Source organism: Toxotes jaculatrix, chromosome 16 (genome assembly GCF_017976425.1).
Source record: "Toxotes jaculatrix isolate fToxJac2 chromosome 16, fToxJac2.pri, whole genome shotgun sequence".
In the NCBI taxonomy this organism is placed as follows: domain Eukaryota; kingdom Metazoa; phylum Chordata; class Actinopteri; family Toxotidae; genus Toxotes; species Toxotes jaculatrix.
The window spans coordinates 16,157,106-16,182,357 of NC_054409.1; the positions used below are offsets into that span (position 1 = coordinate 16,157,106).

General features: G+C 42.5%; 2 protein-coding genes across 3 annotated transcripts in view; one reads left to right on the forward strand and one right to left on the reverse strand.

The window, feature by feature from the left end:
* The window catches only part of abl1 (c-abl oncogene 1, non-receptor tyrosine kinase), a 30,377-nt gene extending 17,717 nt beyond the window's left edge, over nt 1-12,660 (forward strand). For both annotated transcript variants that reach the window (XM_041058806.1, XM_041058807.1), the window contains 10 exons: nt 2,991-3,155; nt 4,158-4,453; nt 6,080-6,352; nt 6,797-6,881; nt 7,046-7,223; nt 7,794-7,978; nt 8,131-8,283; nt 8,380-8,469; nt 8,581-8,709; nt 9,255-12,660. In XM_041058806.1, coding sequence (XP_040914740.1) covers nt 2,991-3,155; nt 4,158-4,453; nt 6,080-6,352; nt 6,797-6,881; nt 7,046-7,223; nt 7,794-7,978; nt 8,131-8,283; nt 8,380-8,469; nt 8,581-8,709; nt 9,255-10,933 — 3,233 coding nt within the window. In that variant the 3' untranslated portion in view covers nt 10,934-12,660. The remainder of the gene's footprint in view (nt 1-2,990; nt 3,156-4,157; nt 4,454-6,079; nt 6,353-6,796; nt 6,882-7,045; nt 7,224-7,793; nt 7,979-8,130; nt 8,284-8,379; nt 8,470-8,580; nt 8,710-9,254) is intronic.
* A 127-nt stretch (nt 12,661-12,787) lies between these two features.
* Nucleotides 12,788-24,928, reverse strand: rab14l (RAB14, member RAS oncogene family, like). Its single transcript, XM_041059047.1, has 8 exons — nt 24,799-24,928; nt 19,927-19,985; nt 18,772-18,825; nt 18,001-18,178; nt 17,063-17,129; nt 15,717-15,804; nt 15,217-15,247; nt 12,788-15,123 (listed from the first exon to the last, which is right to left on the reverse strand). Exons 2-8 carry the CDS (start codon nt 19,976-19,978, stop codon nt 14,946-14,948), a joined length of 648 nt encoding a protein of 215 aa, XP_040914981.1. The 5' UTR covers nt 19,979-19,985; nt 24,799-24,928; the 3' UTR covers nt 12,788-14,945.
* Between the last annotated feature and the right edge of the window lie 324 nt (nt 24,929-25,252).

Here is a 25,252-nt window from a genome sequence, read left to right on the forward strand (position 1 = left end):
TTATGTAACCAGGGGATAAACTGAAGTGGAATTATTTGGCTGCTATTTCTTTTTCCTTTTCTTTTTTCCAATTATTCACAAATGTGACTCTGAACATATCCTAAGCCCCTGTGCAATGTAATCCCATACCAGCTTTGCTGAAACCATGTTTACAGTTTTAGACTACATTTACATGATTTCCTAACGGGAAAATTGGAATCTGAATAAGTTTAAAATGTTACTTGGTAGTTATGACGAGATGACTGTCCATGCTTGACAAGTTTTTATTCTGTGCCATAGATACCCATATCTGTGCCAGCTGAGGGATGTACTCCCGATTGTTGCTCCAAAATGCAACAAGTCTGTCTCGTTTTAGGATTGGAACCCACTTAAATGTGAGAGTCTGAGCTGGGCAGTGTGCTCCAGACAAAATCACATCTGGTTTGTTCTCTCGGGCAAAATGGCAGGTTTGTGACCTAAAAGAGGCACCACCGCATTTGGCTTTGATTGTCTCACTGTGTTAAGGCTGGCAAGCCTAACTTGGCAGAAGATGCTGTGTGAAAGTCTTTCACCAGCCCGCAACTTGTCAACAATGTCATGTGACTGGCTGTGGGCCACATATGTTCTGTTTACTTCCTTGGGGTTATGCTAGTTTTACTATTGTATGGTTCGAGCATTGAAACTCCATCTGAGGAAGACACAAACACATTTAAAGCTTTGGGGTTGTACAGAAGATATTGGTAGTTGCTTGCAGCTCTGTATTTGACAGCAGTCAAAATCATTCTTTTGTATATTCTCGATCAGCTCTCTGCTCTTTTTCCAGCTGTGCCTTTATAGCTTCATATACATTGTCCTTTTTTTTCCCCAAGTCAAGGTTCTTGATGGTTCTGGCTGCTTTTACATCTCGGTCTCCCTCAGATCAAACAGGCCTTAGCACTTCTACAGCCAAATTTATGTCTGCAAAAGATGCATCAGGTGATTTCACTTATTTTTGCAGAGGTACATTATAGATCTGTGGATTTTTTTCCTCAACTAACATCCACTTATGCAATGCAGGTTATGTCCTACATTATGCAGCTGGGGCTTGATTTTGCTCCAGTGCTTTCTGGAAATGATGAAAAGCTTGTAACTCCAAAATATAAACTTTTCAGAAGCTAAGCCTTGACAATCACATTTGTTTTAGACATAATCAGCTGCATCCAATAGGTTTTTGAAGGGTTTTATGAACTTAAGAGGTAGAAGAAAACAGAAAAATATCAACACTTAGAGATTTATAGTTTTCTGTTGACAGAGATGATATAATGGATAACTGTTCTTCCATCTTGTTTGTGTGTCAGGGAGTGGGAAATGCTTAAAGTTGGCCACAATTTTCCTGCCTGTGGTACGGCGTGTTATGATGCACTTACTCAAAACTGTCACTTACAGCTGGTTTTAGTTTTTATCAGACTGTGACCTGCTGCATTTCAGAAATGCTGGCAAAGGTCTGTTCTGTATGCTACGGAGTTATCTAGAGCAAAAGCTTAAATGTGCGTTCCAGTTTACGAATAAACACGTTTGTGAAGTTTGAAGCCCGAAGTTTATGACACCAGGACGTAGCTGCGAGTGAAACAGTCTCTCGCTGGAATCTCCGCTGCTACCAGAGACTTTCTTGGGATTTTAATTATGCAGACACTCCTACAAAGATCACAGTCAGTGTTTTTGTGTTATCCATGGGTAACAAAACTTTACTGCTAATAGGTGTAATAATCAAATACATTTGTCAGATGATTTTTTTATCTTACTTAGCCTTTACGACATGGTATAGACTTGCAGTGATATTCTCCAGTTGCTTGAATCACACTTTACGGGATGAATGATTCATAAATGTTAGGGAATAGTTTACTTCCCTGGCCCAGTTAGTGTTTCTGTTGTAGGACGTGTTATCTTGTTATTTTTCATCAGCATGTGTGAAAAATTATGTCATGATTGCAACTGCGTATTTGTTCAGAGGAAAATAGTCATTTTCAGTCATTTTTGAATTGTGTTTTCCTTTAGTTTTGTCAGTAGTTTTACAGTTGTTGATTGGTTTCATTGCTAGATTAGGAACTTATTTACAAGTGTTTAGTGTCCACTGTTACCAAATCCCCCGACTCCACAGATCACAGGATGGTCAGTAATACTTAAGTTTGTCACTTCCAGGTAGCTAGCCTCTAATTTTTCCAGTCATTCTGTCATTGTGGAGAATTGGAAGATGACTCTGGTTTCCACTTTTTTGATACGCTGGTTTCTTTGTGTACACCTGGGGGCTGAAATGTGAGATGCCTCCAACACGTGTGACAACAGCTGAGCAAGCCACACAATCAAAGCTCACGTTTAGGCCAAACTGAACTGTTAGAAGTTCTCCCCCTTTTCTCTCTCTTCTTCTTAAACACTGTCTCCATCTTTTCTCCTCACTCTTTCCATTTCTCACATTTTATAATTTAACCATCAGTTTCACCACTGTGTCTATAATTAACATAACTACAAGGTAAAGCACTCTGAACTCACTACCTGTGAGTGCAATCACATCCATTTTACAGTTTGGAGATTCATGCTGAGACACATTCTCATGGTCTGTGTGGTAGTTGTCAAGGTGTTAAAGAAAATGAAAACTAAGCAGGGATAATCCAGGAAATTACAAGCTGTAGAGACAGCAGGGACACGGCAGGTCACATGATCGGGTTTATTACTCTAAACTAAAAGGGTGGGATCACAGCTGATGACCTGCTTGTTGGGAGCAAGGCACAGTTGAAGGGGACGCAGAAGAATTTAAATGACACACGGAGAGGCCGAGAGTTGACATTGTTGCTGAATCATTCAACATGTGTGAAATTGTATGGGAAAACTGCTTCACAATGGCGCCGCATACCGAACACACACGCCTACAGATCTCCCTCGGTCTCCCAGCAGAAAGGCATTGTTTGATGTTTTCCCTCGTACTCTAGTCACCTACATGCGTTCTGATGATCTTCTTCTCTTTTTGTCTTTTCCAGAAGCTCTCCAAAGACCAGACTTTGAGGGGCAGGGTCTGACAGAAGCGGCCCGTTGGAACTCCAAAGAGAACCTGTTGGCTGGACCCAGTGAGAATGACCCCAACCTGTTTGTGGCACTCTACGATTTTGTGGCCAGTGGTGACAACACACTCAGCATTACCAAAGGTGAGGCCAAGAGAAAAACTATGCCATTCATTCCCATATATTTATATATACTAGTTCTTAGGATCAACAATGAATTATTCAGACCATTTTGCAGTAGGGTTTAGGGTTATGGTTGAATCAATTGGGATCAGTAATCCCAATTAATTTTTGACTATGGTCACTATTGATGGACATTGGAAATTACATGTAAAGTGACTTATGGAGAACGTTTAAGTCTTGATAAGGTTATGAATCCTACTGGGAATCTGCGTGTTTTCTTCCCATCCCCTCTCTTTCCTGCTCTGTGTTCATCCCCGTCTGACTCTCACTTCCTGGCAATGGTCTCACCCGTGGGGTTTTTTTTTCCCCCCACTGAAGTGACTGTAAAACAATACCACAGATGGATCACACAGACAACAAACAGAGGAAGGAAGGAGAGAACATATGCACCGGAATAAACAGGAAAATGTCCTGTATAACATTCGTTTTCAGTTCAGTGTAACATGGTCCATTGCACAAGAAATATTCATTGTACCTTGGGTCTGTATTGTCAGATAACATGTTTAAGACTGGCCAACAAAAGTGGATACTTCTGGTTTTGTTTACTTTTGTTTTGTTTAAAGCTAATTTTTGTTGTATCCAGTCTAAACTAAAGGAAAGAAATCAATTTCCTGAGTTTAAGTCACCAAATGACCGGTGGAAAAGAAAACCCCCTGAATTCCTGATGTAAGGGAAGATGACATTAGATACAGTGGATTCCTGCATGTCTGACTCAAAACATGCTGAGTTCAGCTTTTTTACGGTGTCCATGTTATGGTAGCTGTTACTCAACGTTAACAATATGGAAGCTTTGTAACAGTCCCAGCTGTGGAAATATATTTTTTTTCAAGATCTCAGGAATGTGCCTTAACCATTAAAAAAAATATTTTTAAAAAGTGTGTGTATGCAGCCAACTGGGTACTTTAGCCACAATTAGCCTGGCGTTTTGGTGTTTTTTTCATTTTGATCTCACTTGTTGACCAGGTGAGAAGCTGCGTGTGCTGGGTTACAACCACAACGGGGAGTGGTGCGAGGCACAGACTAAGAATGGCCAGGGTTGGGTGCCGTCGAACTACATCACACCAGTCAACAGCTTGGAGAAGCACAGCTGGTACCACGGACCTGTGTCACGCAACGCTGCAGAGTACCTGCTCAGCTCGGGCATCAATGGAAGCTTTCTGGTCCGCGAGAGCGAGAGCAGCCCCGGCCAGAGGTCCATTTCTCTGCGGTACGAGGGGAGAGTCTACCATTACAGGATTAACACTGCATCTGACGGCAAGGTAGGCATCAGTGGATGACACAGACATAGACTGTATACACAGACAAAGAATGTATTCTTCTTTGATTTCAGGACTTTTTAAAAGTCACTGTTACTGCTTTTATGTACGTTTAGGTCTAAATGAATCTAATGGCTAAACTTCGTTACATGTGGTTTTGTGGTTTACTGCTCGTTTCATGAAGGCTGGAAGTTGCTTACAGCACATAGCAAAATCTTCCACGTTGTTCTGTATCTGCTGTAGTTGACTGATTTGCAGTAAAGATAGTTGTCAGGTCCAGTAATCGAAAGGTAAACCTTTCAGTCGGTGCAACACTTTGAGAATAGCAAGAAATAAGTATATCACACCCTGAAAAAGGGATGCATTTTAGTAATATATTGTTCCTAAAAATGCTTAAAAATGTTATGATTTTTTGCATAATGTATTGCTTGAAATCATCAGTGTGAAGAGATTCAGGTTTAGTAAAGAAGGCAGGGTATCTGGAGCACAGTTATATTAATAGCTTTTTAGCATCCCAATGGTTGTGATAGATTAGTGTAGACCATATTTCTCTGGGCGTACAGCTGAATTTCTTGGTGTGGGATTCCCCCAAATTGCTATGTCAGCCAAGAAGCCACTGCCATTTTGGCTGGGTCACCCTCCTGTCTGTGATGCAGCGAGGTGAGCTAGCTCGAGGAACTCTAGCTATGACAAGAATGCCTCTAACCACCACTGTGCTGCTCATAATGACCAGCAGACGCGAGGCCGGCCAGACACTGACGCCCATGCTAAGACATGCATTAGCACAGACTGTTGCAGCCAAGTATGCACGCACACACATACACACGAAACAAATGGACGAATACGGATATACAGACAGCGACAGCGCGCACACACACTTGGTTCCCCATCTCATATTGTTTTCCATTCTCCCACTGAGCTACAACTCAAGAGTCTGGTATGATAGACTTCTCCAATAATTTGAGATTACCTCAGCACTCCCCCAAAACTGCAGCTTTGTTACACACTGACTCTGTGATTAAGGTCGCTCTGAATAACTAACGTGTGTTTGTAAGGAAAAACTGATTTTTTTTTTTCTCTCAGTAAATGATCATGGTTTAAGCTAGGAGAGCAGCCAACTGACCATTAAATCCTCTTTAGATCTCAAAGGTCTTTTCACCACAGTCAAGGTTGTTCTTTTTTTCACTTTTTTCCTCCACATGCCTTCAGCTTGCTCAAAGAGCCTGTTCACAAAGCAATTCAAAGTGCAGATTGTAGAGCAAATCATTTCTGGGGTTATGTAAGACTTGGACAATGAAAAAGACTGTGTCCACTGAGTCCTGACCAATATCCTCCCCTTCACCAGCTTCTTGACAAATGCCTTGTGAGTTTTTTGAGTTGCTTGAGACCTTTCTTCGTGGCTTTAATGGACTGTTTCATGGTGCACTAGTGACACAAATACCACATACTGACATAGATACAAACAATAATTGATTTAATTTGAAAATAATTATATAGACACTAGTTGAGTTGAAATCAAAACTACCATATTTTAATGGAACTTAGAAATTCGAGCTGAGTGTCAATATCCTAAGCTGAACGGACCTCTCATGTATATGTACTCAAATACAGAATCTCTTTTTCCTCCAGCTGTACGTCTCGTCAGAAAGCCGTTTCAACACACTGGCGGAGCTGGTGCACCACCACTCCACGGTGGCCGACGGCCTCATCACCACACTGCACTACCCGGCACCGAAGCGCAACAAACCCACCATCTACGGAGTCTCTCCCAACTACGACAAGTGGGAGATGGAGCGCACTGACATTACCATGAAGCACAAACTGGGAGGGGGCCAGTACGGGGAGGTGTACGAGGGCGTTTGGAAGAAGTACAACCTCACTGTGGCAGTCAAGACACTAAAGGTAAGAAGATGGGGCAGCAAAAAAAAAAAAAAAAAGCGATCTGTGTGAGAAAAGATTTATTTCTTAATGTTTGCTGCTCTTAATCTCATATGTTTCACTATATGAGGAAGTGAGTTTTCATAGCTTCTTGAGACCTATTGTTGTCTCATACTAGCATTGTGTCATGTCATCATCTGCTGCTTATCTGGGTTGTGGGTGTGACAGCTTGCTGCTGCTGCCCAGTCCATGACACACCAAGGTCCTTTGGCTGTCTGTGGTGGGACTTGAACCCACGACTCAGAGAGCTTGAGTCTCATGCTTTACCAACTGAGCTAACCAGGTGGCATGTTAACATTGTGTCAACTATAAATCTTCAAATTGGCTGAATAATGCTACCACCTGGTGCTATATGGATGTAACTGCAACCAGTGTATGGATTTACTCACTTTTTTTCCCTCTGTCCAGGAGGATACAATGGAGGTGGAGGAGTTTCTCAAGGAGGCTGCTGTTATGAAAGAGATCAAACACCCCAACCTGGTACAGCTGTTAGGTATGTAAACTTAAAAATAATAATAATTTAAAAAGTATAAAAAAAAAGGGTTGGCTCTGTATATAATCTGTAACCAGATTTGCAGATGAAAGAAACATGCTGAGATAAAGAACATATTTTGTGAATAACGATGCCTTTGTTTTGCAACCTTGCTTCCTTGGCAGGTGTGTGCACGCGGGAGCCACCTTTCTACATCATCACGGAGTTCATGACCCACGGTAACCTACTAGACTACCTGAGGGAGTGCAACAGAGAGGAGGTCAATGCTGTGGTGCTTCTCCACATGGCCACACAGATCTCCTCTGCTATGGAGTACCTGGAGAAAAAAAACTTTATACACAGGTGAGTTTAAAGATCTTACAACCCCCTTTTGGATTAAATCTGAGCCCTCACCTGGAATTTTTTGTTTCTGAGGTTGTCCGCAGCCAAACAGATCTCAGTCAGAACTGCGAGAAAACACATTCTTCTGAGCAGCTCTCCTCTCACTATCTTTCCTCACTGGAGGACAGACTTGAATCACAGAGAAGCTGATGTTGTAACATTGCTAGTTTGTTCTGGCACGTTTAACAAGGTCCTTTAGAAGCAACAAGATGATTTATGCCTTTCATATTTGCCAAACTGCATTTTAATTTTTAAACCTGACAAGACTCAGCTTGTGACTCTGCTCCACGCAGCTGTAGAAAGTCAACACTACAGTGAATGTTTTAACAAGAAACACTACTGAATGTTTTTTTCTCATTTTCTCTATGCCTTTGTTCTCATTTTCTTTTTTTCTTACAAATAAATGTGTGTTCAAACAAGCTCATGACTTTTTTGGACTATTTTTCTGTCCATTTTTGATTGTAGAAAGTCAGGCTTCCACCTTTGCCTCCTGCTCGTCTCTCATTCTCCCCTCTGTAATCTCTCCTGCAGGGACTTGGCTGCCCGTAACTGTCTGGTCGGGGAGAACCACCTGGTGAAGGTTGCAGACTTTGGTCTGAGCAGGTTAATGACAGGAGACACATACACAGCTCACGCAGGAGCCAAATTCCCCATCAAGTGGACCGCTCCAGAGAGTCTGGCCTACAACAAGTTCTCTATTAAGTCTGACGTCTGGGGTAAGTTTGATCGCGTTTAGGGAGAGTTATGATTCCTGATGTTCCTGCTTGAATAGCTAATTTCTTTCAGATTCTTATTCAACAAAGGGAAACTATTTTACTCATTACTACCCATATTCCTAACATTATTTTTCTTGTGCTTATATCTTCAGCATTTGGTGTTCTGCTGTGGGAGATCGCCACCTACGGCATGTCTCCTTACCCTGGCATTGACCTGTCCCAGGTCTATGAGCTGCTGGAGAAAGACTACCGCATGGACCGACCAGAGGGCTGCCCGGAGAAGGTCTATGAGCTCATGAGAGCCTGTGAGTAGCAGAATGCCTTAATCCAGAATATGATTCGAGGCACTCTTCTTCATTGGAAGGATTTTTTAAATTCTTATTTGTTTGTCTTCCTGTCAGGTTGGAGGTGGAACCCCTCAGAACGTCCCTCTTTTGCTGAAACACACCAGGCCTTTGAAACCATGTTCCAGGAGTCCAGCATCTCTGATGGTTAGTGCTGAATCCTTTTCTGTAAAAAAGAAAGCACTTTTTCTTGTGGGGCATTATTTTCGGGATAATGTTTGGTTGACTGTTAGATTTTGACTGTATTTGTATTTTTAGAGGTGGAAAAGGAGCTGGGCAAGAAAGGGAAGAAGGCCACATTAGGTCCCATCCAACAGGCTCCAGAGCTGCCCACCAAGACCAGAACTCTCCGCAAAAACATGGACAACCGGGATGGAGATAGTCCAGGTGAGACACACTCACTCCCTCTGGCCCTTGTCATAAAATAGTCCATTACAGTAGTTGTTATACCTAAAGGAATATGTGAAATGAGTAGTATATAAAGGGGGGATTATTGTTGCTCAAATACAAGATGAAATATACTGCAAAGATGTTCAAAAGGTTACTGAGTGAAATAAAAGAGTGAAATAAAATGCTTCTCATTTTGTTCAGATGGTGCTTTGCTAAAGTTGCCAACTTAATGCTGCCTTATCACTTGCTTCATTTTAGCTTCCCTTTGAGTTAAGAGCTTTTAAAAACCCGTAAGATCAAGTGCAGTTTGAGATCTTTGGCTGTAACCACAGAACACGCTAAGGCTGGTGGAGTGTTCTCCCTCAGGTTTCTTTGGCTCTGGGAACACCTGCCTGCCAGCTCAGTCTCCTTTTATACATATACTCCTGGAACAATAGTTTCCATTGTTTTGTTGTTTTTTTATTCAGTCTGTCAGCGGATTTGAAGGATTTCATTTTTCTTAATCACCATTGGTTCCCTGATTCTTTTGTGCTCTTCCTCAGACCCAGTGGAGCCGGAAGGAGCTGTGTCCTCACCCATGCTGCCCAGAAAGGAGCGCCCCCTCCTGGATAGCAACTTGAATGAGGATGACCGCTTGCTACCCAAAGACAAGGACAAGACGCGCGGCAGTGGTTTTCTCAGCCTCATCAAGAAAAAGAAAAAGAACGCACCAGCTCCGCCCAAACGCAGCTCCTCTTTCAGAGAGGACGTCCACCCTGACAGGAGGGGCGTGACTCCAGATCCTCGAGACATTGACAGCTTCAACAATGGCGCATCTCTGGCCAATAATGACGCCACACATGGCCTTGACTCCTCCAGGTTCCTGGGTGCCAACAATAATGGGGCAGGGGGCATCACCAATGGAGCGCCTACCTACCCAGGGCCGTTATTCCCCTGGAAGAAGGGAGGTCCTGCAGTGCCTGGCCCAGGAGGCAAGGCAGCTACCACACCACCAAGTGAGGAGGAATCCCTCTCCAACTCAAAGCGTTTTCTCTGGTCCTCTAGCATGCCCTCTGGGTCAGATGGCAGCGAGTTTAAGTCTGTCACGCTGCCACGAGACTTGGGCCAGCGTCACTTTGACACAGGTACCTTTGGGGGCAAGCCGGCTCTGCCACGCAAGAGAACCAGTGAGCAGAAAGGGGAGAGCACCCCTCGGATGGGCACCCTGACGCCTCCGCCGCGTCTAAACTCCTCATCAGATATTTCCTCTGCCTTCTTGGGCAAAGACACTGATCCCAGTCCCGGTTCCAGTCCCCAGGCTTTAACGCCTAAGGCGGTCAGGAGACCAGGTGTGCCGGGGCTGGAGAACTCCAAAACCAGCGCTCTCCATGCTGAGCTTCTCAAGCCCAACGTGTTCCCTGCTTTAGGGGCAGCTGGAGAAGAGTGCAGGGCCCGCAGACACAAGCAGCCTGTGGACTCCTCATCTGTCAGGGAAAGAGGAAAGTTACAGAAACCCAAGCCAGCCCCACCTCCACCACCCACCAATGCCAAAACGGGCAAGATCTCCCGCAGCCCCACTCAAGAACTCCCCTCCTCCACCACCTCAGACATCAAAGCTAAGGGTCTCCCCTCTGTCTCCGAGCCCCACCACACAACCACTGCCAGTGACCAAGCCCGCTCACCACTCAGTGAGGGCTCTAAGAAGCTGCCCCTGGGCTCCACCTCCAAACCTCAACCGTTGAAGACCTCCACCTCCTCCACTTCAGTGACCAACTCCCTCTCCAGCCAGAGTCTAGGAGGTTTCTCTTCCTCCCTCACCTCTCCCGGCGATCAGAGCTCGCCCACTGCTTTCATCCCCCTAGTGAACACTCGACGCTCCCTCCGCAAGACTGCACCCCGCCAGGCCGCCGAGCGCACCCCCAACTCAGCCGTGACGCGCGAGATGGTGCTGGAGGGTACCGAGCTGCTCCGCGCAGCCATTTGCCGTAACTCGGAGCAGACGGGTAGCCACAGCGCTGTGCTGGAGGCCGGCAAGAACCTGTCGAAATACTGCATGAGCTACGTCGACTCCATCCAGCAGATGAGGAACAAGTTCGCCTTCCGTGAGGCCATCAACAAGCTTGAGAGCAGCCTGCGCGAGCTGCAGATCTGCCCCACTGCCACAGGGGGCGCTAATGCACAGCAGGACTTCAGCAAGCTCCTGTCCTCTGTCAAAGAAATAAGTGACATTGTTCAGAGGTAGCGCCCTAAAAGCTTATAATACCAAGACATAAACCTGATACTGTATCTTACACTACTTACCCTTTTTTTTCTGAGCATGAACTGTGGATCATGCCAAGCTCCCGTTGGAGAGCTGAGGGTAAAGTCTGCTGGAGAGCAGCGGCAGAGTGTAGGTTCACACTACAGTACACTCTGAAACACTTAAGCCTGTGGTTATTGTGGATGGAATCAGTGGAATCTGTCTGTAGACGTCATCAGACAGAGTTTGCAATATTGAAAAGCCTTAACTATGAATGAACAGTGTCTTTTGGCCTCAGTGAGAGGCTAGGGGGCCAGTTTTTGATCAACATGACTTTTCACCAATCATTTTTTGAAATGATCATGTCTTATGTATTCTAGTTGTTTCTTCCCCTTTTATCGATGACGCTAGTAGGAAAAAAAAAAAGGCCTGTGATATTTGTTTCCATCACTGTTGGTGTGTTTGATTTTCTTTTTTTCATTGATGCCAATGACAATGAGCAAAAACAAAACACTAAACCTCATCTTGTCTTAGGATGCCTTCTCACACTTCAACAGCTAATCTCACAATTTCACAGACGCCTCTGTCCAACACATCCCAGCGTTTTCCTTTCACGTCAATGGTGATTGGTTGTGTGCTGAGTGAAAACGTGTCAGTGTTTGTTCTGTTTGAATGCTTTTTGCAGTATTTGCAACCATGTGCCATAAAATAATAATAATGGGAGCGAGCAGATGAGGGAGTTTGAGCCTCCGGCCTTCCCCTTTTTGCTTGACTGCACACTTTGGTAACAAATAGTGCCTTAAACAATATTGGCAGAGCTGTTTAGACTTCTCACTTTACAAGTGCAGAAATGTGGCAGAATTTTGCCAGGTGGCCAAGAACAGCTGTGTTGATTTGTTTATCAGATTTAAATGTTTGCCATACCAAAAAAAAAACTTTGTCTCCAGTCTGTACTGGAGAGGGACCAGGGTGATCTGCAACTCTGTGGATCTAACTCTTGTTTTATATTGTTCTTTGACTGGACCTGTTTTTTTTTTTTTTTTGTTTTGTTTAATATAAAAGTTTGAATTAAACTTTCTCTACATGCCAGTCACAAAAGCCATCAGTAGCAGCTTGGCCTTGGGAATATGGACTGAAACAGTGTTTCTCCGATCACTGAAGGGGCCTCTTTGCCTGAGAGAATTAGTTTTGACGGAGAGTTTATGTCACATGGTCTAAATGCTGTTTCAGAGGCCTTTCCACCCCAGTAAGAAGTATATATCCTGGGGGAAACACTGGACTGAAATGTTTATGGATCTGTCACTTGCTGTCTTACAAAAATAATGTATAAGTGAGAAGCTGACCATTATAGACTAAGAGAGCCCATGAAATTCCACTGTAACACCGTACGTTCCTTTTATTCTCGTCTGCATCTCTTAGACATTTTCAGTATTTGTGCTGTAGTCGTCTCACCCCCGTGTGCCCTGTCTGACTGCGATGCCTGAGGACACGAGTCAACCACAAGCTGCCTTGACTTCAACATGGTACTGTCAGTGTTGGCTTATATTTTAAATCCTCCCCTTTACCAACCATACCACTACTCTTTGTGACTAAGCCTCCTCACCAATTTTGTAGACAAACTTTGCTTTCCTTTGTAAATACATTTTCTTTTTCCTATTTGTTTCTCCCTCTAGCCTTGGTGCAATTTTTGTTGCAATAAAATACAAAGCAGTTGTGCTACTTGAAATACATTACTGAGTGTGGTGTTTTTCCATGTGCCCCTTTTTTTCCCCTCTATTTCAATCCCAGATTATATGAAAGCCAGTTTTTCTTTACAGCAACATTAACAGATCAAAAAAAAAAAAAAAGACACACTGCAACAGGTTATGTATAATTTATTTTTTCTGTCTAGAGTATTTTGTCATTAAAATCAAAATGTCAGCATTTTAAAATCATATACACACAAGAACGCATTTAAATGTTAGCACAGCTCCTTAAAAATTTATACATATGTACGTTGTATTTTTTTTTTGTACTCGTGGACAGACAAAAGCAGGAAGTGGTCACTCAGACTGCAAAGAGGTGGGACACAGGAAAAAGGAAGACCCAGCCCACCAACTTCCCACAATAACAAACCAATCCCCACTCCCCAAAAGTTAAGACAGCGACGCGGGCCCCTCCCATGTGGAGGAGCTATATGATGGGGTGGAAAAAGAAAACAGAATATAAACATAAAAGTGCCCCATACTCCACTCCTTACAGAAATGAGGGGAAAGTTCGCAGACATAAATACTAGTTTGCACATCATCTCAATCCACTTCCTCTCCCCTCAACCAATCGGCAGGTTCAGTAGTGTGCAGACGGGGTGGTTGGAGGGGGTGTTTAGGTGTCTGTCCTTTACATACATTTATTAATAGAAACTATGTTACAGAATTTCCCAAGCATGAATTACAGGCAACCCACTAGCACATCAACTGTACAGATCTTGGCAGAGCCAGCAAATAAATTTCTAAATCCCAAGTAGCGAGGTCATCACCAATAGTTAAGAAGCAATATATACAGCTGTCCAATCAGGGAATCACTATGATACAGAAAAACTGTACTGAACACAAAAAAAAGACATAATTGGATTTTGACAATTTCATCATGTTTTGTTTTGGAGGGGGTGGGGATGGGCCATGCTGCTTGGTGTTGTATTATACAAGAGAAACAACTGTCCACATGAACAGGTCAGCTCTTCGGTGCAGCTACACTTGAAATAAAGTTTGTTTTTTTACATCTAGATCGTTGAGACGTGGGTTTCAGACCTTGCTGCTGATGCTCGACTGTTTGAGATATTTTGACCATGTGAGCCACCACTCGTATGTTTACGTTATTCTCTGGTAAAATGCAATCATTAATCTAAAAAGAGTTGATTTACTGAATCGGGGTGAGTTCAACAGCAGTGTGAAGAGCAAGTGCAGCAAAACTATAAAGATTAAAGAGTAATAACATTAATTATAATAAGGCAACAAACAATGACAAAGACAATGCTGGTAAAGACAGAATCTGTTGATATGAACTGGGGGGAGGGTTTGTGGTTCAGGGACGGGAGAAGAGAGGGAGAGCTGGTGCAAAGAAACTGATGTGAACGAATCTTTCCATCGAAAACAGAAAAGTCATGTTCCTTTTTTGTTTTGTTTTTTTTTGTTAAAGTGTCAAAAGAAACCCCCATCCAACTTCTTAATGCACAGACACTCACAAACACACACAGACAAACTGGAAAACATCCAATAATCCGTCCTCTCACACACACACACATTTAAGAGTGTCTACCTGTGTGGCTGCATGATACACTACTTCATTGCCTTTGCTGCCCGATCTCACAAAAATGAATGGCGGGTGAGATATCGCACCCGCGTGTCTCGATAAAACGCTGGACTGGTAAACCATGCAGGAGAGGCGCAGGGAGACTGGGAATATCATTCTGACCTGATTCATACAGAACTAATCAATGGTGGATGCAACTTAATGCAGTGTTTACATGTCATATATAGCTATAAAACCAAACATAAAAAAACAGTCTCAGTTTATCATTATCGTATGAACATTACATCTATCTAAAGTGTCAGTAACCCGTGTAATGTGTGGTGGTGTCTACAATACTACAACGGGAGGGGGGAACTAGACTGAATGGTGCAAGAGGAGCGGAGGGCATTATGGGACGACGACACACTGACAGTTTAAAGAGGAGGAGTGAGACAGCAACAGAGGGAGACAGACAGGCAGAGACAGGAGGGAGAGGAGGAGGGGCGAGATGTAGTCCACACAGCCCAGCTTAGTCAGGCCCGAGTCCATATCCGTCCCCTGTTCCTTCCCTCCGCAGCCCTGCTCTCATGCAGCTCCTGGTGCAGTGAGGGGTGGATGAACATACGAAGGCGAAGGAATGGATGGAAAAGTGGGGGGTGGTTGGAGGAGGGTGGGCAGGACAGATGGATAGAGAGAGAGAGAGAGAGAGAGAGAAAGAAAGAGAGGGTGAAGAGGGTTTGCTTGGTCATTAGCAGCCGCAGCCTTCCCTTTGGGGCTGTGGTTCGCTGGTTAGCCGGCCTCCCTGAGGGGCCGAGGGCTTGTGCTGGACCCCTGACTCGGCGGCGTTCAGGTCCAGGCTGCCATCTTGGATGTTCTGGTAGATCTTCTTAGCAGCTTCCAGGAAGGCATCCTCAACGTTTTCACCTCTGAACACGGAGCATAAACACAAATGTGAGACAGGAGTCAAATGGGAGCTAAAGAAAGTAAGCAAAGGGATATCGAGAGTCGTGCAGACTTACGTTTTTGCACTAGCTTCGAGAAACAACAGACCTGTAGGAGATAAAACAGACACAATGACGGGGTCAGTAAAAACACTGTTCCAAACTCACATTCCTCCAATACCAAGTCCTCATTTGCCCCCTCTTTAAATTAATATCTCTACTCATTTAATCTTTCCTCAAGTCACCTTCTCCTAGTTTCTCTCCCAGCAATATAAATAGAAAAGGATGTTAATCTTCACTGTTGTCTGTTGAAATCAACCACAAGGGCTTTCATTATAAACACTGAGAAAAGAACACAGAGGCTAAATCTCATTTTGATTCTAAATATTTGGACATTTTGTTGGGATTCCTGCGATTATTGTTTTGCTGAAACTGAGGATGGAACACTCAGCGCTTTGGAAGACGCCTTTACAGAAAACATTTGAGTGTCTTATGTTTAGTTTACACCGAACTAGTTTCCTCCACCTAAAGCCCTCATTCCCATTTTCCCAGCAGGCACCGCTCTGTGTCTGACTCACCGTTCTCTTCAGCAAACTGCTTTGCTTCCTCGTACGTGACGTCCCTCTGGGCCTCCAAGTCTGCTTTGTTTCCTATGAGAATGATCACCTGAGAATCGAGAGACACAGGAAGAGGAACAGTGAGACAATCCTGTTGACAGTATGGTGTCTCAGGAAGACGCCTGCTTTCTAAACCTCCAATAGATACGAGAGCCAAAGGCAGTATATGAGGTTCCTAAATCAGCTGTTATACCATTGACTTCTCTGTTAGGAAGTCAATAAGAGAGATACACTGAGGAACTGACACTGCCCTACGAGCTCACTCTTCAGTGCCCCCAGGAACTGTGATGTAATTAGACCTGCAATGTAATGAGCTTTCTGGTAGCAGAGTGACAGACTATTCTCCACTGCTGCAAGCTCAATCTAAATCACCCCCCCCCCCCTCCAATCTTTTCATCGCAGTGTTAACAACTAATCATCATCACTGTAGAGCTGAAAATTAAACTGTGGAACAAGGAAACTGAATTATTATTTCACTAAGACAAATATATATGCTGATTTGACACCAATGTTTACACAAAATTTACAATAGATCAAACTAGTTTTTGGCCTTCAACTGTTGGCTTGTTAGTGGGAAAGTTGAGAAAACCAATGGCCAGATTTTTAAAAGTCTTACATAACACTTTTCATTCAACTGACGACCACAGGGTCAGTTAGAGGGTCAGATAACATCATCATTATGCTTCCCATCTCAGACAAAAGCAGCCAAAATAAAAATCATTAGCAAATGTAGACAGCTGGGGTTCAAGCCATGACTGGACTACAACAGTGCCACCACATGGCCGCTACAAGATACTTCAACAAAAACAGCAATGATGAAGAGAACAACTTGGCAAATGCAGGGCTGCTGATTTTTCTGTTTTGTCTCCATAAACATTTGTTTGAAATTTTAAAGAGTGAATTTAAGAATCAATAACACAAAAAGTTGTCATTAAAACAACATGTCTAATGAGGTAAAGCTTACTTTGTGGTCTTGTGTATCCATAAAATGAATAAATGAAAACACTGTCACACAAGGTTTGTAGACCTAGAACACTAGGAAAACGTTTTTAATTTGGAGTGGAAGTGATATGTTGCACAAACCCACTTCTCTGAAGGAACACAGAGCTCAGTAAATTAGAGCAGTATGATTGAGAGATAATCATATTTACCAAGAAGTGAGAGGGGCGACACAGGAGGAAACAAAACTACACGATAATCAACAATGTACAGAGAGCAGAAGGTATACCGAATAATTCCAGCGTGCAAAAAAATAAAAAAATTAATAAAATAAAATAAAATAAAATGATGTTGATATGTGTTCTTACAGTATTGGGGTTGGTGAGGTTTCGTGCATCAGTCAGCCAGCTGCTGAGGTGGTTGTACGTGCTTCTCCTGCATGACATGAGAGGGGACAGAGGTTACTATGACGACGAGCAAAGGCATAACACTGTGCCATCTCCGAGGAGAGATCAGAAAAGAGTTGGGAGCTTATGCATCATAAAGATGGTGTAACAGTGAGAACAGGGCAACATCATCACAGAGAGCAACCAATCTGGGGCTTACAGAGACATTTGAAATTGATATTTGTGGAGTTTCTCACGGTTGAATACGTCTCTTCCTGTAACTAACAATACTGTAACCACTGTGCCAATGACTTAAAGTAACATAGGAACCGGTTCAATGAGTTCTACCAAACTGTACCCTCTAAACTGGGCCATATAAAATCTGAACTACAGGAAATAGTGCAAATATAATAACCAGTTTTAAAGCCACACCCTTTAATTACAGGATATAGGATAAGGGATTATCAGCCGTGTGTTCACAGCAACCGCGCATGACACAATGAACACTCATCTTAGTCTCCCACTTTTGTCCATCAGGCCAGCAGAAGCTGTGGATGGCCAGATTAACAGAAATGTAAACAATATATGTAGTCTGTAGTTTTTCCAGCAAACTGCTGTTAAAGAGACCCAAGGGGCCCTTAGTGGAGTTGGGTGTGGTGTAAATATACATTCTACATGTTGAGCTGTGTTTATTTTGTGAGACCACTGATGCTATCTCACACTTTGGCTAAGAAGGCTGGACACAAGCTGTAAACATGTCTGTGTTTGTTCAGGAGTCTGTGGGGGTGGACTGCAGTTGTCAGATGCTTTTGCTTTCATTTAACCACTTCTTACATACGTGTTTTTGTAGACAGCAGAGAACAAGTAATCAATGCTTACATCTCACACACATCAAAACAAAAAAAAAAAAAATCCTTTACCTGGTGATGTCGTAGACCATGAGTGCTCCTGCGGCTCCGCGGTAGTAGGAGCGGGTAACGGCCCTAAAGCGCTCTTGTCCCGCTGTGTCCCAGATCTGCAGCTTGATCTTCTGGCCACTCACCTCGATGATTCTTGTACCAAACTCCACACCAATTGTGTGGGGGCAGTCTGCCATGACTGGGGACAGGAAGTAAAGGCTACTGTGAATTCAGTTCTTGTGTCAATTAGTTTTACTGTTGCACCATTTTAGTTTACATTTTGTATTGAATTTGTGAACCCTTGTGTAGTCTCACTCACTCACTCTCTCACTCACGCACCTCATCTCCATTGTAAGCCAGCAGCAGGTGCATCAATAATTAATCACAGTCATTTTACTCACAGTAAAGTGAAAGTATCAACACACAGAAAGAGGCAAATGTCTTCAAAACTGACACTGAAAACCCTTTATAAATCACCCCAGTGTGTGAGTGTGTGTGTGTGTGCGTGCGCATGCAGGATGTGATCGTGGATGAGTGAATGAGGAACACAGCATCTGGCTTGTTAATAGTAGCACTAAACAAAACAGAGCTGAATGGTGATGGGAGGCTGCAGCTGACTCACACACAGAAGAGTCTCACTGCTGAGCTCACACTCCACTTCTAAGCCACTGACTTCCGCTGGCGTATAAAGAAATCTAAAGTGATTTAGGCACTCCAGTTGAACCTGGCAACCTTGCACACACTGAGGCGCACACATAGATGAAAAGGAGTCAAAATCAGGGCAGCACTTACATTTCTTTTCTGTGAACTGGTGAAGCAAACATGACTTCCCTACCCCCATGTCCCCTGTGGAGAGAGATGCAGGAGAGAAACTCAGGTCAACCAAGGAAATAACAGCAGAACAATTCTCTATTCAAGCTTGCAGTGTTGCCCCCATGCATGATGTAGCAGCCCCTCTGTGCCAGTCAGCAACGATGCTTACAAATTTCAAGTGGAGCAGTGGGAGACGGATAGAAAGACTTTAATGTGTCCTGTCCTACAGAGTGTATCAATACTCAAAATGTTTATAACGATTTTGTTACCAAAGGTACATTTGTTTTGTGCCTTGAATCAATAGTTTTAACTGAAAAGCTGGATATTTAAAGTGTGTTCTGGGCATTTTCAGAAGATATTCTTACACAAGTGATGAGAAAAACAAACCAGCATCAAGGTTGAGGCATTCACTGTTTATTTTACTCGGCCAAAACAATCAAAAGAAGCTTTGAAAATTGTTTGCAACGCCGACAAACACAATCATGAGACCTTAAAACTTCACTGTTCGAAAACAAACATTTAAAGTGTCCTTCACTGTTCAGCAAAAAGTAAAGTAGTAAGGCACTGTCCCTCCAGGCTGCTCTTACAGACTCATTTGCACACCTGCTTAAACTCTGAGGCAGGGTTTCATAGGTTTGACAGAAGAGGATGACAAATAGCCCAGAGCTGTAGGTGTGTGTTTAAGAGTGTGTCTGTAAAAGTATGTACATGTAAAAGCATCAATGTGCTTATTTTGAGGCCTCATGTTAAAAAACATGTCAGCAGAAGTGGAACATCATGCTAAAAGGGGAGAGGCATTTAAAAACTCATTACAAATTAACAACACATGCTAAAGTGTTCACTGCTAAGCTGTGTAGTATGGCATTTTAATATAACAACACTGTGGTCAACTACAGAAAATCTAAAAACCTTTGACTAATGCATTGATTATTTTTACTTATAAATTGTTTGTCCAATATAAGCATCTCTCTGCAGATGAATACAGCCGTGGTGCTTTCTTACAGACAAAGCACAAACTGCTGACATGCTGCCACTCAGTTACAGGATAGCAACGGTTAAAAAAAACAAAAACGCTCATCAACATGGCTTGCAACAAAGACTGCACACTGGTCGTCGCTGGCATTGCTCTCTTACCGATAATGATGTATTTGAAAATGTAGGAGTAGTTGTATGGTGCAGTGGCCATTGTGGCTCTGAAAGAGAAAAGATGGGAGAAGTTCAGGCATTTATATTGTCAGTAAGGAGAATTTGCCGCTTTTAAACAAAAGGAATTACAGGCAATGCAAATAAGAGCAACAATTTAATGTGTATCACAATAATTCATTTAAAATAAAAAGAGAGAAAATGTATTCTCTTATCTTATAATCATTGCCTACAGTCTCATGTAGCAGAAGCAAATAAAAACACAAGTAGTAATCCCACCAGACCCATAATAATGTGAGGACAGAGAAGAAGAGATCCAATATCATTGCACACTAAAGTACAGCCATAAAAACAGTACCATTCCATAGGGATACGACTGAACACATCAAACCATATACTTTGTGTAAACAGTTATGCCATATGAGTAATTACCAAAATATGCACTTATAAATTACATGACTATAAATACAGTTCTCATCAATATCAGCTACAATGACTTTGATTAAAACCATAAATAACAAGTCTCTCTGTTTCTGAAGATCACTCCTTTTTAAGTCCTACAATGCAACGGCTGAGACTGTTCAAGCAGCCAAAAATGAAACTCAACACAAATACTTTATCAGCTGGTAGGAAACTCAGAGGTGTTATGACTGCACATCCCACACGTTTAATATTTCTGCTTACATAAATAAATGCAGAAAACAACAGTCTTAACCATGCACTTTTAGGCGGTGACAAACTAGCTGAAATGACGTCTAGAAAATGTAAATATATATTTACCACTGTCATTCAACCTGACTGTTCACCTACATATACACAGATTTGTTCTAGTGAATCCTTTCTTCCAGTGTATCACAAAGCTACCAGCTATCACCAAAGCTGAGGTCAGAGTTGGGATTTGTTTTTCTTCACTCCATAATAACTGAAAAACCAAACCATCATTACTCTAAATAAAAAATATAATAATCCAAGTCTAGTAATAGGGTGACATGCATTCATTAAATGTTCGGTGTGCAGTGCATTTAAAATGTTGGGGTGAATAAAGGCCTGGTCAGTCAACCACAGCTCTAAAGCACTAACCACATCACCCCACTGTCTCCACTGTAAAACAGTGACGCTGGCTAATTTTGATGCCATTGGACACAGTTTGTCTACGTGTAAACAGTGTGGCACTTACATGTACACAAGAACAGCTCAAGCATCATAGGCTCCGAGCTAAAAATAGATCTGACACCTATCTGATATCTACTGATGCTTCACTGCTCAAACTCCACTCTCAGCACATAGACAAAGGAAAAGCCGTGGGATTTACCACACAATATCACCACTACTAGTAAATCTAAAGAGCATTCACAACGGCCAAGGGGAGAATGTCTTTTTGAACTTTTTTGAAACATATGCTCTTCCATTCATCAATGATCTGGTCATGAATGACGTTAATGAAGCTGCTTTAGAAAGCAAGCGGTTTGTCTCATGCTGAATGTCACTGTAAAAATTCTCTTTGCAATTGCCATTTCCTGATAATCAGGGCTGTTTTGTAGTTCTGCTGAATAAATGCTGCTTCATAATTCTGCATTGTGGTGCTGCTGTACAGCATAACTGCTGTAGAGAAGTAAATAATTCAGGCATAACAATCAGGAGCATAATCATTCAGCAGCCTGATGGTTTCCATGTCCCTGTCAAAGATAGTCTGCCTTAAACCAGTGCTTTTCTCAGATCTTAAGCTCACAGAAAACTGTGCTGCAGTTAAAGCAGTTCCTGGAAACTGAAATCACTGTGTCACATCAGAGCACAGTGCTCGTGTTATGCTCATACTTCTGCATCTGCAGTTCAGTGACCACGTTTGACTGGCCAGATTAATGCTGACACACCAAGATGAAATGAGGATGGGGTGTGATAAGAGAATTTAAGAGAGACGCAATGGAAATAGAGCGAGTGAGTAAAAGAAAAATGGAATTTGGAAAAAGGGATGAAAAAAGCTGATAAAAGGAGTAGACTTTAAGTAGCATAAGAAAATTGAGTAAGTGGGTGAAATATAGAGGATCTGACACTAATTTGTTAGACAGGAAATGAAGAGGGTCTGCAGGGCTACATAGTTGAGGTTAATTCAGGTTGCTATCATCTAAACCTTTGCTTTATTATAAAAGGAGGGTCAGGTACCTTCATGTTGGCACACAGTAACACTCACCGACCCCAGCTACAACCCTTTTTCGGGAAAGTATTGAAAATCTATTGCCTGAAACATCATGATAAAAGAGATCGCTTATGTGCAGAGATTAAATTAAAAGAGATAAATTAAAAAAAAAAAAAACACCATTAGATAATAAAATGAAATAGCTCAAAGTATGTTTTGATATTTCAAATTTCCTGGCACAAAATATGACTTAACTAGAATGGCGCTTAGTAGAACACATACCTCTACCAAGGTGAAAAATATCCTGTCACACACCGAAATTTTATGTTTTGTTTCCTAGCCCATGCCCCATCCCTCCAGCAAGTGTGGTGCAAATCGGTTCACTACTTTTTGAGTAATCTTGCTGACAAATAAACAAACAAACAAACAAACAAACACACATGGGTGAACACTTAACAGCAGAAGCTGCTGAATGTTATAATCTGAAACTAAGTCAACAACTTGCAGGTTGTTTTGTAGTTGTTGTAGCTGTGTTGTTTTGTGTTTTGTTGGTGGCCTCAGAAAAGACTTGGCTCACACTTACCGTCCTCCACAAACTGCAACTTGATCTGACATCTGGTAAGTACTCAGGCTAATACCAAATAACCAACAGAAGCTAAAAGCAGTCTGTATGAAGTTTCTTCTTGCGTCATACATGATCTGAGTTCCTCCTTTTTTGAAATAAAAAACAAACAAATAAAAAATAAACTAAGTATGGCACTGGTTTAATTAAAATTCTCCTATGACTTGATGCATCAATTCTCAATTCACTTAGTCTGCTTGACATGACTGAAGGAAGTCCAAGGAACTGCACTGGGTAGGTCTCAGACACTGATCAGGTGCCCAAAGTGAAACACAGACCATGAACAGGTCCTACACAATTACACCATTAATATCCTTCAAAATCCTGGTGTAACATTTAAGGGCCTTGTTCTAGGCTGCCTCCTGTCACATGACCCTCATGTGGCATCTCTATCACCAGTGTGACAGTTTTCAGTGCTCTGAAAGGTAAACTGTTACAGAAAGTATCTCTGACCAGTGACTAAATGTGATTCAGTTGTGATACTCAACCTCATTTTTTGCTCATAATGTAGAATTAAACCCCATGAGTATCTATCAAGAGGAAGGCGAGTCAAGACCATGTGATCAGACTGCAGCCTCAGCACTTCTGCCTTACTCCCCAACTAACTGAATGTTTCTCTAGAGATACTCTGCCAAAGCCTTTCCTCTGCTCAACAGCCACTTCCCACAGAGGGGAAGATGCATGACTTCAGCGTATCTCAAATCTGGACTATCAGGAAATCATGACACACATGTAGTCACGGTGCAACCATGATGTTCAGGTCCCCTTTTCAAATCATGTGACTCCTTTCAAGCCATAAAAACAACATAACGAGATCATCAATACCGTTTACAGACAAGGCAGTGCGCACCCTCACAGTGCATACAAATTAAATTTATGAAGATTTATAGCATTTATATGATGAAAATCAATACAAAAGAACAGGAAGTAACGCTGTTACGTCTCAACTAAAGCCTGCAAATACACAGAGAGCACTAGCACAAGAAACCGAAATGATGCAGCATTTTATGGTGGATAAAGGTAGATCTATCCGAATGCGCAATACTTTGAGACATTAATGGTCTACTTTGTAGGCAAATACCGTTGTGAAGTTATACACACGTGTTGTTAGCAAAAAAATAAATAAAACCAAAGAGGAGGCTAACATACTGGTGGCTAAGGAATTAGCACCGGAACTTATGTGCAGTGCTGCACAATAGATAGTTACGGTATTATCAGCCCTTTCACACAAAAAGGAGATGATCAGCACACACAAATTCAAACAAGCCGGACAGGAGTGTCTCATGGTAACTCTTTAATTTGACACTGTAACGTCACGCCTGCTTCCCGACGACGGTGGCTAGCTTTAGCGTAACAACCGGCATAATGACAGAGTCGGTTTGGTTAATTCTTTGCTGTTAGTTTACGGACAAAGTGCTGGTAACGTAACCAAGCACAGGAAGAAATAAAATCCGATATTTACTTGGGCAACTAGCAAGACGATCTTGACTGATGAACATCACGGCCCTAAATTAGCTGTTTTGACAGCTAAGTTTTCGTTAGCTAGTTACCTGCTTGCTGACATCAGTGGATGTATCTCAACAACAAATCTCGTAAATCACAATACGTACGTCGATTGCCTCTGTCAACACGCAGAAAATCGACTCGATACCATGTAATCGGTATAACCGGATTAGATTAGATTATAACCAATTTGATCTCATCATAATTTCACAATAGCCACCATATACCAAACTAATAACAGCTAGCGATAGCTTTAGCATGTTAGTTTGCCAGCTTGCTCCGATGGTTGGATTATGGTAGATACGTAGCTTCGTTAGCTTGTCAATCCATATTCAGGGATCGCTGAAAAAGACCTCGTTCCTCCCACAATTGTAATCTCTAACAGTTCAATAGATTATATCTCCTATTCTTGGAAGCTACCCACAGACACCAACCTAGTATTAGCCATCTGTTAGCTAGCTTCGTTAGCTTTCCAAATAGCTGACTCCTTGCAAACACAGGCTGGCTAAACTGTTTCATACTTAAAATCTGTGTCCCTAGGTTTATTAGAACCTATGCACATGTGTGTGGATGTGTTCAAGTATTGCCCTTTTCCTGTCCTTACCAGGAATGAAGTCTTTTGAGCTATGTGTTCTTGAGCTGCTCGGAGGAGGTTTGCAGGTTATCCTGGCTCAAGTAGTAACTGTCTATCCAAGATGGCTGCTCGCGGCACAGGGTTTCCTCCGCTGTGTGCAATGGGTTTCTGGGACAAAGAGCATCGTATGCGGCGGTTTGCGGTGTGTGCACCAATCGTGTAAACGGTTTCGTGGAAGGCAACCTCACCTGCACAGGTGTATTCATGCATACTGCACTGGTACAATACCTAATACTGATTATGTGCCATATCAAATTATGAAATCACCACTTAGGTAAAATCACGAGATCCAAGACTGGGTGTTCAAGGACCCCCTTCCAGACCTGGGTTCAGATATTGTTGCAGCATCCTTCTACTTATGTAACTTTAAAGTCTCGAAAATATTTGCGTGTGGCAAATCATTCTGGTGAGACTGTGCTCCAAA

Bases quoted from the DNA above. Each gene is read 5' to 3' on its own strand.
- rab14l (XM_041059047.1), bottom strand. From the start codon at position 19,978: ATGGCCACTGCACCATACAACTACTCCTACATTTTCAAATACATCATT. The intron at 18,179-18,771 runs GTAAGTGCTGCC...TCCTGTCCCCAG, and splicing joins CCAGTTCACAGAAAAGAAAT to TCATGGCAGACTGCCCCCAC. The intron at 15,248-15,716 runs GTGAGTCAGACA...TATCTCCTACAG, and splicing joins GCAGTTTGCTGAAGAGAACG to GTCTGTTGTTTCTCGAAGCT.